The sequence below is a fragment of the Natator depressus genome, chromosome 10, assembly GCF_965152275.1.
Source record: "Natator depressus isolate rNatDep1 chromosome 10, rNatDep2.hap1, whole genome shotgun sequence".
Lineage (NCBI taxonomy): Eukaryota > Metazoa > Chordata > Testudines > Cheloniidae > Natator > Natator depressus.
Window position 1 is genome coordinate 41276687 of NC_134243.1, and position 18493 is coordinate 41295179.

General features: G+C 43.7%; 1 protein-coding gene across 9 annotated transcripts in view; it reads right to left on the reverse strand.

Moving 5' to 3' along the window:
* Positions 1-18493, reverse strand: part of NEO1 (neogenin 1) — a 520914-nt gene that overhangs the window by 25228 nt on the left and 477193 nt on the right. For all 9 annotated transcript variants that reach the window (XM_074965871.1, XM_074965869.1, XM_074965867.1 and 6 more), the window contains 4 exons: positions 10040-10108; positions 7753-7900; positions 3879-4117; positions 3052-3144 (listed from right to left, as the gene is read on the reverse strand). In XM_074965871.1, coding sequence (XP_074821972.1) covers positions 3052-3144; positions 3879-4117; positions 7753-7900; positions 10040-10108 — 549 coding nt within the window. The remainder of the gene's footprint in view (positions 1-3051; positions 3145-3878; positions 4118-7752; positions 7901-10039; positions 10109-18493) is intronic.

Genomic DNA, 18493 nt, shown 5'->3' on the forward strand with positions numbered 1-18493 from the left:
GGACTCCTGACCAGCAACGAAAACGTAAAGCAGAACGGACACTGCGGAGTGACCATGACCGGCTTGCCCGGTGGTCCTCCTCCCCGTCGTGCCAGCCGCTGTGCCTCGACACACCAACCTATCTGATCGGGACTAGTTCCTCCCGTGGAACCCCGTAGATCTTTGGTGTTCGGCGGATCTGCATCAGTAGAATGGTGATCTACACCTCACGCTGCTTGACCTGTACTGGGATCTAGAGTGGAACCAGGAGTCAGAGCGGGTCGGCTGTCGGTAGAATCTCCCCGATCGAGGGGATTTGCGTCTCGGCGACAGATGCCAGAGATCGATCGTAGGAATGGTGCTGAGGCATTGGAGACCCGATAGGTCGGTCTCGAGGCTCATGCCAGGGGCCGTGTGCCTCTGCAAGTCTGCACTAGGTTACTGGTGAGCCGTGCCTCGAATCCCGCTGTCAGTGCCCAGGGTCCGGAGACTGGAGAGGCATGATGGCTCTGTGCAGGCGAGTGCTGGCAGGATGTCCCCCGCGATGGGGAGCAGCGCTGCTGAGGTGGGTTTACCCCTGGCCTTGGGTACCGCCGGTGTAGGCGGCACTGGTAGAGTCAGGATCTCCTGCGCTGCCTGCAGGGCCTTGGGCATTGATGAGACTTCGAGTTGACGGAGGCCCTCATCACTGTCCAGTGTGGCAGGCACAGTATGGAAAGGGCTCGACTGCTCGACATGAGCTGGGGCCCCACTCCCTGACGGAGGTGTTGAGCTGCCCACCATGGGTCTTGGCTCTCCTCCGGCTCTCTCCTTTCCCTTATGGGAAGGGGGAGATCTTCCCTTTGCGGATCTCTTGGGCTTCTTGGCCATGGCTGGGGAGGGGGATTGATGCTGGCTCATGGATGGCACCAGCGGGGTGCTCCATACCGATGATGCAGTGCTTGGGGCTGAGTCGGACCTCTGCTCCGGTGCCAGGGTCAGCACTGACTCCATCAGGAGTGCCCTGAGATGGATCTCTCTCTCCTTTTTCGTTTTGGGTTTGAACGACTTACAGATGTGACACTTGTCGCTTATGTGTCCTTCTCCCACACACCTTAAACAACTAATGTGTGGGTCACTGATGGGCACAGGCCGCTTACAACGATCGCATGGTTTAAAGCCTGGGGACTGGGGCATGCCCGTCCGTAGACGGAGTCCCGTCGAGGACCAACTAACTAGAACTAATACTAAGGGTAAATACTAAACTATATACAACTATTTTACAAAGAAACTGTCATGAGACATACTGAACTAAGTGAAAACTAGTCGAAGCAGCAGAAGTTCCAGCACTGTAACTGGTGGCAAGAAGGAACTGAGGGTCGGGGGAGCCGACAGAGCCCCTTATTCTGCGCCATGCAGGCACCACTCCAGAGGGCGCCAGAGCTGGTCCCCTACGCATACTGCTAAGGGATATGGAGGTTGAAAGGGCACTAAACGTGCTTGAAGGCCAGTGTACAGAAGGATTCTTAAAGCCTGGATCAGAGGCAGGTCTCAGGGCTTGCTCCATCATGAGCAACCTGAACTTAATTTGCCTGTTTTTCCTAAATCTGCTTGTAAAAGACATGCAGATATTACACTTGGCCGGTATGTGGGAGTCTCCCACACAATGGAGGTATCAAGAATGGCCATCACTAACTGGGATGGATCCCTAGCAGGAAAGATGGTGCTTGATGCCTGGAGATCCTGGCATACGCTAGCAACAATGACCCCCTGAAGATAGCCCCTCAGCAACAGAGGTGGTGGTGGTGGGTGGGGGTTGATAGAAAAATCCTCCAATAAAAACAGAATTCAAAACAAGCAAACTAGATAAACTATTAAACTAAACTGAACTATCATACAAACTAAACTAAAAGGGCTCAGCTACAGGCTGTGCTAGAGTGGGCATGCAAGATGCTCTGTTTCAGGGTGAAGAGCAGTTGATATGGTGGTTAGCCCATACAGGTTTATATATCCTCTGTCAGGGCATGAGGATGTCTGGAGCACATGTACGGGCCAAATAGTCACTGCCACTGAAAATCTCTGATTAAAGATGCATGATGTGCATGAGGACCTGAAGTGGAGCACCCACAGGCACGCTACTTGAAGAAAAATGCACATTGTGCTGACTTGTGCCTGACAACGGCATATAGTGGTTTTGCGATAAAGACAAATACTTGTGGAATCCAGCATAAGACCAAACTTATATGCACTTATGACCTGAGCCAAGATCTCAGTAATTCTCCGGAGACTGAAGACCAGTAGAATTAATGCATTGTGGCAAAGTTTCCTCTGCTCTCAGAGAGATTGTTTGAAACTGCAAGTATTGTTTGAGAAAAGAACTGTTCTTACAATATTCTGGAGTAATGGGAAAAATAGCATGGCCCCATTGCATGGTGCTACAGCAGTAGCAAAACTTCCAGTTAGTGAGCTTCCCTCAAGCATCAGTAACTGGTAGTGAAGAAAATACACAGATAGCAAAGGTAACCAACCAGGCACCCACAAACTACCCTCTTATTTGAAATTTGATTTTTTCCCCCAAATGGGATGTCTGGCAGCTGATGCACATTAAGTCTACACACTGAAAGACAGAAAGCAGTAGGACGCATCCAAAATGAGAGTCTGCTTGACCAGGCCCACTGAACCTCAGCTTCTATCAGTGAGCATTCTAGGCAGCATTCCTAGCACCTTGAAATTAGAATAATGTAATTTTTTTGGAAGAAAAGTACTATCAGAATGAGTACTGGGAAGCCTACAGGATTGTTCTATATAGTTATTCTTTCTAAAATATGTGCAAATGCTTTTTTGAGCTATTTCTTCCACACAGTAAATACTCCTTGTTCAGAAAGGGCCATCCAGATCTCTCTGTCAATAAAATAAAGGTTAAGAGGACTTTAGTGCCCCTTCCTGATATTATCCCCATTGCAACCTGGGATGGAATTATTTGGGGGTGGGGGGTGTTGAGAATATATTCACAAAGTCTTGTTTTGTTGTTCCCAATTATAACAAAACATTCTTTTTGGCAGAGACAATTGGTAAGAAAGGCTGTTAACTTACGCTGAGGGGGCTGAGAATCAAATGGCATCATCATTTTTGGCCTCATCCCTCTTCTTCCTGCCAATGTGGACATGCTGTCCTCTGACTCATGCCCTGAGAAAGAATACTGAAGGTTACTTACTACAGCACTGATTCCTTCATGACAATACACAACCAGGTGATTTGGCTACAAACATTTTTTAATTCTGTGTGCATAGTTTGGCTGTCCTCTTCATAATAGTTCTGCAGCTGATGACTGGCAAGCATCCAAGAACAGACTAGATTTAGTTCTTCCACCCCCTCCACTGGAAAACCAGCAGGGGCAGTTGGGTTACAAGCACTATTGTGCATGGGAGAAACAGTCCAGACTTCCATGAAACTAATATCCTATAGAAAAGCAATTTCTGGAGAGAAATGGTAGTATGAATTAAGCTCAGTCATGTAGAGATGGCACTAATCATCATTTCCCTCAACAGACTAGTATAAGATACTTGTTATACTACCTTGCACACAAGATTACTAACTTGTTATAACTAGGTACCATTATTATGATATACCAAAGAATAACTCAAAAATGTATTCTTCTGCACTCTATTGTCCCACTGATACATATGTAAACCATGAAGATGAATCCCCTACACTGGAATGGAACAGAGCCCTGTAACCTAGTCACTAAACCGAAACTAATAAATAGAAAAATAAGAAAAATAACAATTTAATAAAAACTTTATTATAATCTAAATAACATTTTAACAAATGCTTTTGCCAGATACAGTGGTTATACTGAATCTAATTTTACACAATTAAATACCATGATCCAACTACAGCTTGTTGTTAGCCAAGCTTACCCCTGTATGAGTTGCGCCTTTGATGGATATTGCTATCCATGGAATTGTCAACTGGTGTGATGTCCTGGGAGTTGCGAGGGATTGGGGTATCTGTCATGATTGGGTTAGGGTCTGGAGATTTATCAATGGGTTTCAGCTCCAGTCTCTCATGATGGATCCAAAGGTCAGGGGGTTTGACATCCTTGGAATTTCCTTTGTATTTATGGGACCCATTGACTGATTTGCAGGCAGCTCGTTTCCTTGCAAAACAAGAAAATAAATAAAACATTCTTAGACAAATATTTTGTTACTCTCAGAGACAGGCGAGTTTTCATCTGAATTTTTTTCAGATCTACTATTCAGTTGTGTGGCAGCTATCTACATGTTCCACACCTAAAGGGATAGGCTGGTGTACTATGCAGCCACAGATTTTTTCCTCAAAATCTGCCACGTGCTGCAGAACCTAAGCTTTCATAAACAAATATTAAGTTCCCTGTCCTTGTGGTGGTGAAGACAAGTGTGAAGTGTATGAAAACCAATGCTCTGTTGTAGTCCTAAGTGTGCAAACAACCTTAAATAACAGCCGCAAGTGGGGTGTGAAATGACACAATTACCTCAAAATGGTGATAACTCTGAAGCTTAATGTTGATAATCTAAATGTTAATGATTTTACTACTGATCAGGTTAGCAGACACATTCAGCTAATAGAAAAGGAGGACTTGTGGCACCTTAGAGACTAACCAATTTATTTGAGCATGAGCTTTCGTGAGCTACAGCTCACTTCATCGGATGAAGTGAGCTGTAGCTCACGAAAGCTCATGCTCAAATAAATTGGTTAGTCTCTAAGGTGCCACAAGTCCTCCTTTTCTTTTTGCGAATACAGACTAACACGGCTGTTACTCTGAAACCTGTCATTCAGCTAATGTGCTTACTCGCTCTTGTTGGAGTAACAGTGCCAGGTTCTGGAGTGTGAGGCAATTTTTGTGTGATGTCAAGGGTTTTAATAGGTGGAAAATGAGGCGTTCAAACACCCCTTTCCACCTTGGAACCTGGGAGCAAAAGAGGAAATGTCATATCTGGCACCCAGAAGGAATGCAAGTAACAATTAAGATGTGACTAAAACAAGGCAGATAAAAAATTGAGGGGGGTTCGGGAATCAGCTTGTTTACACTGTGCAGGGAGTAGGTAGCCAGAGAAGCTCCATTTGTCAGGGGGCCAAGGTAGCCTAAAGAGTGCAGCAGGAGGGAGGGTATTTCACTCCCTGAAACTCCTCTGCAGGTTCTGGGTGAGTGGAATGTAAAAGTTAGGAGGCCTGATATCAGTCCTAAACTGCTGAAGAGGTAAGCTGGCAGGAGTGGGTACACAAGAGAGTGGAAGAGGGTGAGAGGAGGAAGGATGTGAGCAAGTTTGAGGTGTTGTTCTTGGGGCCTGCTGCTTCTCTTGCTGAAAGGACCTTATAAGCTGGGAAGAAGATAAACCTTTATAATTTTTAGAAACATAATGTGGGACATGCTATTTAAGGTATTGCTCTACCAGAAAAATCAAATTGATAATGTCCCTTTAATTTAATAAAAGTATCCATCCTGGGATTCACCAAATATACAGAATTTTCAGTCTGCTGCACTAGAGTGCCACGGATCACACAAAGGATTCCTGAATGGTAGCTATCAGGATATTTCACACCTAAGTTCTTTTGCTATGACAATCCTAGAATCATAGAAGATTAGGGTTGGAAGAGACCTCAGGAGGTCATCTAGTCCAATCCCCTGCTCAAAGCAGGACCAACTCCAACTAAATCATCCCAGCCAGGGCTTTGTCAAGCCGGGCCTTAAAAACCTCTAAGGATAAAGATTCCACCACCTCCCTAGGTAACAAAATTCCAGTGCTTCACCACTCTCCTAGTTTTTTCTAATATCCAACCTAGACCTCCCCCACTGCAACTTGAGACCATTGCTTCTTGTTCTGTCATCTGCCACCACTGAGAACAACCTAGCTCCATCCTCTTTGGAATCCCTCTTCAGGTAGCTGAAGGCTGCTATCAAATCCCCCCTCACTCTTCTCTTCTGCAGCGTAACTAACCCCAGTTCCCTCAGCCTCTCCTCATAAGTCATGTGCCCCAGCCCCCTAATCATTTTTGTTGCCCTCTGCTGGACTCTCTCCAACTTGTCCACATCCTTTCTGTAGTGGGGGGCCCAAAACTGGACGCAGTACTCAAGGTGTGGCCTCACCAGTGCCGAATAGAGGGAAATAATCACTTCCCTTGACCTTGGCAATGCTCCTACTAATACAGCCCAATATGCCATTAGCCTTCTTGGCAACAAGGGCACACTGCTGACTCATATCCAGCTTCTTGTCCACTGTAATCCTCAGGTCCTTTTCTGCAGAAAGGACAAGCCTAATAATAGAACCAAGCAACTTTTGCATCTAAATCTTTCATACAAAGACTCAGAGATGCATTACACTACATGACAGGTTTCAGAGTAGCAGCCGTGTCCCCAGCCAGACACCTGGGAAAGAATTCTCTATAGTAACTCAGAGCCCTCCCTCTCTGGTGTCCCATCTCTAACCACTGGGGATATTTGCTAGTAGCAGTTGTGGATGGGTCCTATGCCATCGTTGGCAGTCTCATCATCCCATACCCTCCATAAACTTATCAAGCTCAGTCTTTGCCCCTCCCTACTCCCCTCAGGAGGCTGTTCCAGAACTTCACTCCTCTGATGGTTAGAAACCTTCATCTAATTTCAAGCCTAAACTTATTGATGGCCAGTTTAACACCTCTCCCTCCCTGATGTTTATCCCTCTGACGTATTTATAGACAGCAATCATATCTCCCCTCATCCTTTGTTTTCTTAGGCTAAACAAGCCAAGTTCTGTAAGTCTCCTCTCGTAACATAGGTTTTCAATTCCTCTGATCATCCTAGTAGCCCTTCTCTGCATCTGTTACAGTCTGAATTAATCTTTCTTAAACATGGGACAGAATTGCACACAATACTTCAGATGAGGTCTCACCAGTGCCTTGTATAACGGTAATAACACTTCCCTATCTCTACTGGAAATACCTCACCTGATGCATCCTAAGATTGAATTAGCCATTTTCACGGCCATTCCACATTAGTGGCTCATAGTCATACTGTGATAGACCAACATACCTAGGTCTTTCTCCTTCTCTGTCACTTCCAACTGATACATCCCCAGTTTACAGCAAAAATTCTTGATATTAGTCCCTAAGTGCATGACCTTGCACTTTGCCCTATTAAATTCCATCCCATTTTTATTAGTCCAGTTTTCAAGGTTGTCCAAATCTTCTTTTATGATATTCTGGTCTTCCTCCATACTGGAAATATCTCCCAGCTCTGTCATCTGCAAATTTTATTAGCACACTTCCACTTTTTGTCATGTCATTAATGAACATGTTAAATAAGATCAGTCCCAAGACCAATCCATTTAGTTTAAAGTGAATTAATTCAAGATCACTTGAACCAAGATTGTCCTCTACAATGAGTTCTTCTCTAAGGGTCTTGTTACTTACCAGTACTAAATCTAAAATGGCATCACCTTTTGTTGGAGTAAGATATTTAACTCTTTCATAGTGAAGCCAAGGAAACAGCCATCCTTAAACAGCTAGTGTTAGTGGTGCAGACCTATATAATAATTAACTGACTTAAATTCAACCCACATAAGACACAATTGATATTGATAGGTAAGGGCAAAGAAAATGCATGAATGGCTGAGGGTTGTGCCAACACTTTCAGATGGAATATTTTCTAAGCCTTTGCCAGTACTAACTGCAATTGTGAGGTCATAATGGAGACATCACTACTCTTGCAGTCATAGATGCAGCTATTAAGTAACTGAATAAATGGAGAAAACCAGAACGGAGTAAAGCACATCTTACTTTTTCTGGTGAGAGGTGGTGCGACGAGTGCAGAAGACAGCAACAATCACCACTATCACAATGGTGATCACTCCAACAGATACTATTATGACTAGAAGCATGTTGCTATCCAGGGGGGATGTGGGGCTTCCATGAGGACTGTTACTGCCTGTAAGGGAGGCGGGGGAAGAGGGGGGAAGAGGAAAGCACTTGTTATACAAAACCTTTACTTGAGAAAAAGCTCCCCACTACAGGATGCAAAAAGGAATCAACAGTGATGGGGAGCCTGAAGAAAGTACACAGTGTCAGACAGAAACTAATCTTGGCTCAGCTGGTGCATTTCACATTAAGTACTCTCTCTCTTATCTTTTGTTATTTAAACATTTGCACATCACCACCTGATTATGGCCCCGTACAATTATCCTTTTCTCCTATATAACATTTTGATGATCTATTTCCAAATGATAGCCCATTAAAAATTATGTAATGATACCTACAGTTGCTGTGAAAACCATTCAGGTGTGGTGAGACAATCAACTATATCACAACAAAGAGGTTCAATACGTGAGAGGCTGGCATAGTTAACCTGCAAAGCAACAATGAGTCTTCACATTGAAGTGTATCCGCATGAGCACTTCTGATTAAAAAAAAAGAATACTGATACAAAAATCAATTGGTTAAGTCCTATTTGTACTGAAAATGTTGAAACAGGATACTATGCCAAAAGACAGGCACAGGGTGTGCTTATATATAATGACATCTGATCAACTGCTCCCCATAGCAATCTCTAAGGAGTCTCCAAGGGAACAGCAAACATGCTCATTACATGTCACTGGACCAATTAATGTAAGAATTCTTATCACCTGACTGTATCTCCCTCTGAGGCCACACAAGTTCACCCACTCTGCTACTGTTGTTGAGGATGCATGGGTGGGTCCCTTCAGATATTAGGGCAAGAGGACAGAAGCCCACTGGAACACACACTCCAATACCCTAATAGTCTGGGGCTGTAAGAGTGCCACCTGCAGGGGCCTTTCCATTACCTATTCGAGCCTCAGTTTCCTCATCTGTAAAATGGGGATAATAATACTGACCTTCCTTTGTAAAGAGCTTTCAGATGCACTGGTGACAAGTGCTATAAAGAGCTACAGATTATTATTACTTAACTCCCTATTCAGTTACCCCCTTCTTGCACCACGTGTCTCCAATGTCCAGATAGTCTTCTGTCATATGAATAAACTCATTCTCCCTTCCCTCCCCTGGAACTTTGGAAATATTGGAATCTGGAGTTTGTGGCCCAGGTTACCCCTGTTTCTGTAGTGGGTCTGACCTGGATCCTTAAACTTGGGCAAAAGTTTACTTCTGGATGTGAATTTTGTGGCATCTCTAATTAAAACAAAACAAAAATAACAATCAAGCACACAAATTACATATTTGTTCAAAGAAATGGTAGTTTCCTGGGCATGGCTCAGAAATGTAGGTTTCAAAGTAAAATATAATCCTTTAATTTCAAATACCTTCCATAATTTTAAAAAAAAATCCATCTCAGCATGCTGCTTCCAGAGAACAGCACTGTGCTTCTAGCAGCTATCTTCTTTCACAGTCCAAGCTTCTAGGACTTTGGGGAATTGTACTTTGCTGTCTCTAGAAAGGTGTGTGGTGGACGGTGAAAGGGAAGAAGGGCCTGAAAATACATCCAGGAAAGCTGACAAGTATGCAGTGAAAAGGACCCTGCTGGAACTAAAGGGTATCAGGCATTCCTTTGGACACAGTAACCACACTTAATACACTATTGGTATTCTATAATGAAAATTTTTCTTTAAAATAAGATACATTTTATGCAGCTCTAACCAGTGGTACCTGAGTGCAAGACTTTCATGATACTAAATGCAAATGAGAGGAAGGTTTAAGAGCAAGACTTTTTTCTCCTTGACCCTATTATGTTCTATACAATTAATTGTACACTGGTACCTAGTGGCAGTCATTTTAAACTAGGCTGGGAAAACGTTTGGTGACATAATTGAAATCTGGTGCATATAAACATTTTTGTTCCCATTTGTTTTTTCATGGCGGACAAAGACTATATTGTAGTAGCATGCTAAATTATTTTCCCAGTCTTACTTGTGAACTGCTAATATCAAATGGTTCATAAAAGGGGAAAACTGCAATTATTGGAAAAGATGTCTTCAGGGCTGTAAATAATAGCTTCATATTTTAGGAGACATATCACATCACACACCATTATACCAAGACATACTGAATTTCAACCTAATAGGTCTCTGCTGAAATGCTTTATAAAGGGCCTTACCACTCATGGGTGGTTTGTAGTCAGGTCCTATATCCAATGGCCGACTTCCTTTTCCTGCGGACCCTAATGCTGGGAAAAAAACCCACATTAATAAATATCAGTTATGTGATAAACTTTCTTCATCTCCCAGCTATTCATTTCCAAAACCTATATCATCTTGGATCTATTTTGTACAAGTTTTGTTTTTATATGGACATGAATAGCAAATACACTCCACCAGAGATGTTCCCAACAAGTTCAGCAAACTCTGAATACCTCCAAACACAGAAACAGTTCAGAAGGGCTACCACCTAATAGGTGGATACCGCTTTTCTTAGTAAGTTGGGCTTTTTCCTTTTTATTACATTTTTAAAATATCAATAACAAGAAATGATTGTTTGTAACCATGATAACCACTAGATTGATACAAGTAACTTCCTAGATGCTTACATTTGGGGTAATATCTACTTGGGCATCACTGAACAATAGCATATACAACAACAGGCTAAGTTCCTTTTCCTAGCCCCAGAATTACAAGCCAGGTTAGGAGACAGAAACACATAAACAATGGGAATGTATCTTAGACATAGTCAGTCTTTGCTTATCCATACAAGCTTGCAAGGCAATTTTTTTGGTGTCTCTCTCGCGCCCCCTGGAAAGTGACACTGCAGTCAGAAAAATCTTTTTAGTGGATGTTAAGAGAACAAGTCTAGCAGCTTCTGGTCTGTCTTTCAGAGACAACACACCTAAAAATTACTTAAAGTTCTGGACAGAGCAGTGTGATTAGAGGATGACAATGGAGGTACATCTATTTGTCAGCTGGTTCATTAAGGCAAATAACATATCCACTTCAAGAATCTGAACTACTGTTACCTAGTTCATAGATACTGAATACAACTGACCTAATAATTAGAGTGCATCTCTCTTTTTATTTTACCATATGTTCACTATTATTATAACTCAGAACTAATTTAGGCAATCTGCAGCAGCAGCACGACACATGGAGTCACAAGTTCAAATCTAGTGTCAGTGCCTGTACTGAGTTAGCAGAACCTTTCTAGCAGAGAAGATACAACAAAGACAAGTGCAAGAAAAAAAATCAAATGCACAGCTACAAAATGGGTAATATCTGGCTAGGTGGTAGTATTGCTGGAAAGGATCTGGGGGTTACAGTGGATATGACTGAATGAGAGTCAACAAAGTGATGCAGCTGCAAAAAATGCTAATATTCCGGGGAGTATTTACAGTGGTGTTATATATAAGAAATGGGAGGTAACTGATCCACTCTACTTGGGACTGATGAAGCCTTGGCTGGATTTCTGTGTACAATTTTGAGTACCACACTTTAAAAAAAGATGTGGACAAATTGGAGAGAGTCCACAGGAGAGAGAAAAAAAGAAGTGATAAAAGGTTTAGAACATCTGGCCTGTAAGGAAAGATTTAAAAAATTGGGTATGTTTAATCCAGAGAAAAGACAACTATGGAGGGAAAAAAGTCTTCAAATATGTTAAGGGCTGTTATAAAGAGGACAGTGATCAATTGTTCTCCTTGTCCCCAGAAGGTAGGATAAGTAGTACTGGGGTCAATCTGCAGCAAGGGAGATTTAGGCAATTATGACGATACAAAATTATGACAATACAAAATTGCTGTTATGCCAAAGTTAGAATAGAAATGTGTAGCAACACACACACTCACTTTTGTATTTATACACCTATACATATATATATATATATATATATAGTTAGAAATATGACAGATATTGCAATCCCATGCAATATCTTTGGGGAGCATACTGTATTAAGTTTATGTTTCACTGTGGGCCAGGGACTGTATGCAACTCCAAGTGGGAGAGTTATTACAGCTTCTCTAGAAACCAAAAACAGTAGGGGGTGATTAAATTGAATCCCCTAGGTGGAAAATACATCTAGAGAGGTACCCACCTGGGGGAGGACTGCACATACAGGTTCAAACTGGATTTTCCAGAGACTAACAGACAAAGGGCTTTTGGCATAACAACACTGTGTTTAAGCTGACTCAGGCCTCCTTTCTGATCCGGCAAACAGACAGGACTTTTTGTCCAAAGGCAGCCCCCAATCCTTGTGGAAAGGTTGGAAAGATTTTGGCCTACCAAGGTCCCTATGACTGATGGGGTGACCTTTGGTAAGCTTCTAATATGCATCTAGGAAGTTTTATTACTTTTATGTTTTCTCTGTAATGTAACCTTAAGAATAAAGGTGCTGCTTAGAAGGAGCTGTGTGGTAACTTGTAACTGGTGCATAGCTCTTGGAGAGAAGGCAAAGCACAGGCACTGGACTTTAGGCAGAATGGCTAGCTGGGGATATCACAGTGTAAGGCAGGGAACTGTGCAGCCTTAAACCCCCTAGAGTCAGGAGGGAGAGACACGTGACACTGGGAGCCAGAACCCTCCATCAAGGGGTGTATGTGCCCTCAAGGAACCACAGAGGGGGAATACAGATGCAGTTACCTTGAAACTTTGACACCCAAAACCCTACAATTCTGCAGTCATGAAAGAAGGTTTATAAGGTTAAGACATCATCCTGATTAAGATGGGAAGTTGAAAAAGCAATAAAAATCATAGAGATATAATGGAAATGGAGAAGTTGACAGCAATCTCTATAAATTAGTAGTTACGCAATACAGACAATTGATAAGGGAAGCTAAAGACATTAATGAAAAATACAGAAAATACTCTAGATTAAAGACAGTAAGAAGGAATTTGTTAAATACATGAGGAATAAAAGAAATCCTAACACTTGTGTAGGTACATTGCTAGATAGGAATGGTAAAATTGTCAGTGCAGAAAGGGTAGATGTGTTTAGTAAATATTTCTGTTCTGTATTTGGAAAGAAGCTGGATGAAATATTCACATTTTACAGTGATAATGAAATACAGTAATAGACAAAATGTTAAACAGCAAGTACTGAAAGTAAACATTTTTAAATCTGCAGGACCAGATAACTTGCAATTAAGAGTTTTGAAAGAATTGGCCAAGGAGTTCTCTTACCCATCGATGTTGGTATTTAACAGATGTTGGAACACAGGGGAAGCATCAGAGGACTAGAAAAAAAAAGCTAATATGCCAGTATTTTAAAAGGGTAAATGGGATGGCCTGGGTTACTTTAGTCTGGTAATATCTGGACATTGAACCAGATATTGAAACCAGGCAAAATCATGGAAAGGCTGATATGGAATGGAATCACTAAAGAATTAAAAGATGGTAGCATAATTCACGCCTACTTTTTTGGAAAATGGGTCTTGTCAAACTTGACACAGTTTTTTGGATCAGATTATGAATTTGGATGACAAAGGGTAATTGTGCAGACATAATATACATAGACTTCTGTAAGGTATTTTACTTAGGGTATGTCTACACTACGAAATTAGGTCAATTTTATAGAAGTCGATTTTTAGAAATCGATTTTATACAGTCGAAAGTGTATGTCTCCACTACGCGCATTAAGTCGGCGGAATGCGTCCTCAGTACTGTGGCTAGCATCGACTCACGGAGTGGTGCACTGGGGGAAGCTATCCCACAGTTCCCGCAGTCTCTGCTGCCCACTGGAATTCTGGGGTAAGCTCCCAATGCCTGATGGGGAAAAAACATTGTTGCAAGTGGTTTTGGGTACATGTCGTCAATCTCCCCTTCCTCCCTCCCTCCGTAAAAGCAACTACAGACAATCATTTCGTGCCTTTTTTCCTGGGTTACCCATGCAGACACCATAGCACGGCAAGCATGGAGCCCGCTCAGCTCACCGCTGCTGTTGCGAGCATTGTAAACACCTCAAGCATTATACTGCAGTATGTGCAGAACGAGGACGATTGTGAGGAGGATATGGACACAGACATTCCAATTGTCACATCCTGTGCTTTCAGGGACATCATGGTGGCAGTGGGGCTAGTTGATACAGTGGAACGCTGATTCTGGGCCCGGCAAACAAGCACAGACTGGTGGGACTGCATACTCTTGCGGGTATGGGATGATTCCCAGTGGCTGCAAAACTTTTGCATGCGTAAGGCCACTTTTCTGGAACTCTGTGAGTTGCTTTCCCCTGCCCTGAAGTGCAGGAATACCAAGATGAGAGCTGCCCTGACAGTTGAGAAGCGAGTGGCGATAGCCCTGTGGAAGCTTGCAATGCCTGACTGCTACCGGACAGTCAGGAATCAATTTGGAGTGGGCAAATCTACTGTGGGGACAGCTGTGATTCAAGTAGCCAATGCAATCACTCATGTTCTGCTATCAAGGGTAGTGACTGAGAAATGTGCAGGTCATAGTGGATGACTTTGCTGCAATGGGTTTCCCTAACTGTGGTGGGGCAATAGACAGAACGCATATCCCTAACTTGGCACCGGACCACCTTGCCAACCAGCACATAAACTGCAAGGGGTTCTTCTCAATGGTGCTGCAAGCACTGGTGGATCACAAGGGACGTTTCACCGACATCAACGTGGGATGGCCGGGAAAGGTGCATGACGCTCGCATCTTTAGGAACTCTGGGCTGTTTGAGCAGCTGCAAGAAGGGACTTACTTCCCAGACCAGAAAATTACTGTTGGGGATGTTGAAATGCCAAGAGTTATCCTTGGAGACCCAGCCTATCCCTTGCTCCCATGGCTCATGAAGCAATACACAGGCAGTCTGGACAGTAGTAAGGAGCAGTTCAACTATAGGCTGAGCAAGTGCAGAATGGTGGCAGAATGTGCCTTTGGATGTTTAAAAGCTCGCTGGCACTGTTTGCTGACTAGGTTAGACCACAGCGCAACCAATATTCCCATTGTTATTACTGTTTGCTATGTGCTCCATAATATCTGTGAGAGTAAGGGGGAGATGTTTATGGTGGGGTGGGAGGTTGAGGCAAATCGCCTCACTGCCAATTTTGAACAGCCAGATACCAGGGCGATTAGAAGAGCACAGGTAGGCGTGCTGAACGTCAGAGAGGCTTTGAAAACCAGTTTCATGACTGGCCAGGTTATGGTGTGACAGTTGTGTGTGTTTCTCCTTGATGCAAACCCGCCCCCTTTGTTAATTTTAATTCCCTGTGAGCCAACTACCCTCCCCCCTTCGATCACAGCTGGCAAAGGAAATAAAGTCACTACTGTTTTGAAACTATGCATTCTTTCTTTATTAATTAAAAAAAAAGGGAGATAACTGATAAGGTAGCCTGGGTGGGGTGGGGGAGGAGGGAATGACAAGGACACATTCCTTATTGTAGCCACACTACAAATCAAAACCGTTTGAATAACAGCCTTCTGTTGCTTGGGCCATCCTCTGGAGTGGAGTGGCTGGCTGCCCGGAGCCTCTCCCCCCGCGTTCTTGGGCGTCTGGGTAAGGAGGATATGGAACCTGGGGAGGAGGGCAGGTGGTTGTACAGTGGATGCAGCGGCGGTCTGTGCTTTTGTTGGCTTTCCTGCAGCTACACCAGATGCCTGAGCATCTGCTCCCCCATTAGCTTCAGCATTCCATCCTGCCTCTTCTCATCGTGCTCACTTAATGCTTTCCTGGACTCTGCCACTGAATGCCTCCATGCATTCAGCTGTGCACTGTGAGTGCAGGAGGACTGCATGAGCTCAGAAAACATGTCATCACGAGTACGTTTTTTTCGCCTTCTAATCTGCAATAACCTCAGGGACGGAGATGATAGGGGGAGCATAGAAACATTTTCACCTGCAGGGGGATAAAAAGGGAGAGTAAAATTTAAGATGATACATTTCTGAGAACAAAAGGGAGACTCTTTCACAGTGAATCAAGCAATTCACGGCAGGCAGCACATGTGCTTTAGGTACAAGGTCGCATTTTGCCTTTTATATTGAGCGCCTGCCGGTATGGTCACACATCTCACACGGCTGGGCAACAGAATTCAGTTTCCAGGCAGCCATGGTAAACGGGTTTGGCTTTTAACGCCTTCATAACATGTGGGAATGTTTTCAAACTGCAGCGTCCTCCTTTCCCATAGCAAGCAATGCCGGTTGGGTTTGCCATTTAAAAGGAGGAGCTGAGGTTTTCGGGTGGATGTGTAGCACACCCCTCCCTCCACCCCTCCGCGTGGCTATTTGGGATGATCCCTTCACCCCTCCTCCTGCCGCATGGCTATGGGATGATCTCTTTTAGCCAAGCGCAAACAGCGCAGCATGAACAGGGTCCTTTTACTGTTTCCTTCCAAAAATTCCCATATTTCAACCAGGTGACCATGAATGATATCACTCTCCTGAGGTGAACACAGAAAGATAAAGACCAAATGTTGCTCGAATGCGACCAAAACCCAGGACCATTTGCTGCCATACTTTGTGCTGCAGTGATTCCAGACTACTTGCTACTAGCTTGGCTTGGTAAAGTGTCCTACTGTGGAGGACGAAATAAGGCAGTCCTCCTCAAAAACCTTCTGCAAAGGTTTTCAGAGTACCTCCAGGAGAGCTTCATGGAGATGTCCCTGGAGGATTCCCGCTCCATCCCAGACACGTTAACAGACTTTTCCAGTAGCTGTACTGGCCGCGAATGCATCCCAAGTCTTCAGGGCAAATCAAACATTAAACACTATTGCTTTTAAACCCTGTACTGTAGTTACAAATGTGCACTCACCAGAGGTGCCTTCAGGGTCAGGGATCGTGCCTTGGGAGGGTATTGGCTCCAGGGTGATGAAAAGGTCCTGGCTGCTGGGGAGAACGGATTCACCGCTTGCCTGTTGCGCATTCTCCTCCTCCTCAACAAAATGCTCCTCCGTGTTGCGTGAGACTCCCCCCTTGCAGGTGTCCACGGACAGTAGTGGTAGGGTCTCCCCCTAGAATGCCATGCAGCTGATCATAGAAGCAGCATGTATGGGGCTCTGACCCAGAGCGACCGTTTGCCTCCTTTGTCTTTTGGTAGGCTTGCCTGAGCTCCTTGACTTTCACACGGCACTTCTGTGTGTCCCTGTTGTAGCCTCTGTCCACCATGCCCTGTGAGATTTTGGCATATATATTAGCATTTCTTCTTTTTGATCGGAGTTCTGCCTGCACAGATTCTTCTCCCCATACAGCGATCAGATCCAGTGTCTCCCGTTAGCTCCATGCTGGAGCTCATTTGTGATTCTGGAGGGACTGCATGGTCACCTGTGCTGCTGAGTTCACCATGCTGCCCAAACAGGAAATGAAATTCAAAAGTTCCTGGGGCTTTTCCTGTGTATCTGGCTAGTGCATCGGAGTTGAAAGTGCTGTCCAGAGTGGCCACATTGGAGCAGTCTGGGATAGCTCCCGGAGGCCAATAACGTCAATTTGCGTCCACACTACCCCAAATTCTACCCAGCAAGGTTGATTTTAGTGCTACTCCCCTTGCTGGGGAGGAGTACAGAAGTTGATTTTAGGTCGACGGAACGGGGTTGCTTGTGTAGACGCACTCATTATAAAATCGACCTAATTCAGCTAAATTCGACCTAACACTGTAGTGTAGACCAGGGCTTAGTACTGAACAACATTCTGATTAAAACGAGCAATACACAAAACCAATGTGGCACATGCTAAATGGATTAAAAACTGAGTAACAGATAGATATTAAAAACTTGTAATGTAAATCATAGAATCATAGGACTGGAAGGGACCTCAAGAGGTCATCTAGTCCAGTTCCCTGCACTCATGGCAGGACTAGGTATTTTCTAGACCATTCCTGACAGGTCTTTGTCTAACCTGCTCTTAAAAATCTCCAATGATGGAGATTCCACATCCTCACTGGGCAATTTATTCCAGTGCTTAAGTACCCTGACAGTTGGGAAGTTTTTCCTAATGTCCAACCTAAACCTCCCGTGCTGCATTTTAAGCCCATTGCTTCTTGTTCTATCCTCAGAGGTTAAGAACAACAAATTTTCCCCCTCCTCCTTTTAACAACCTTTTATATACTTGAAAACTGTTATGTCCCCTCTCAGTCTTCTCTTTTACAGACTAAACAAACCCAATTTTTTCAATCTTCCCTCATAGGTCATGTTTTCTAGACCTTTAATCATTTTTGTTGCTCTTCTCTGGACTTTCTCCAATTTGTCCACATCTTTCCTGAAATGTGGCACCCAGAACGGGACACAATACTCCAGGTGAGGCCTAATCAGCGTGGAATAGAGTGGAAGAACTACTTCTTGTGTCTTGATTACAACATTCCTGCTAATACATCCCAGAATGATGTTCGCTTTTTTTTGTAACACTGTTATACTGTTTTCTCATATTTAGCTTGTGGTCCACTATGATCTCCAGATCCCTTTCAGCAGTATTCCTTCCTAGGCAGTCATTTCCCATTTTGTTTGTGTGCAACTGATTGTTCCTTCCTAAATGGAATACTTTGCATTTGTCCTTATTGAATTTTGTCCTATTTACTTCAGACCATTTCTCCAGTTTGTCCAGATCATTTCGAATTTTAATCCTATACTCCAAAGCACTTGCAACCCCTCCCAACTTGGTACCATCCGCAAACTTTATAAGTGTACTCTCTGTGCCATTATCTA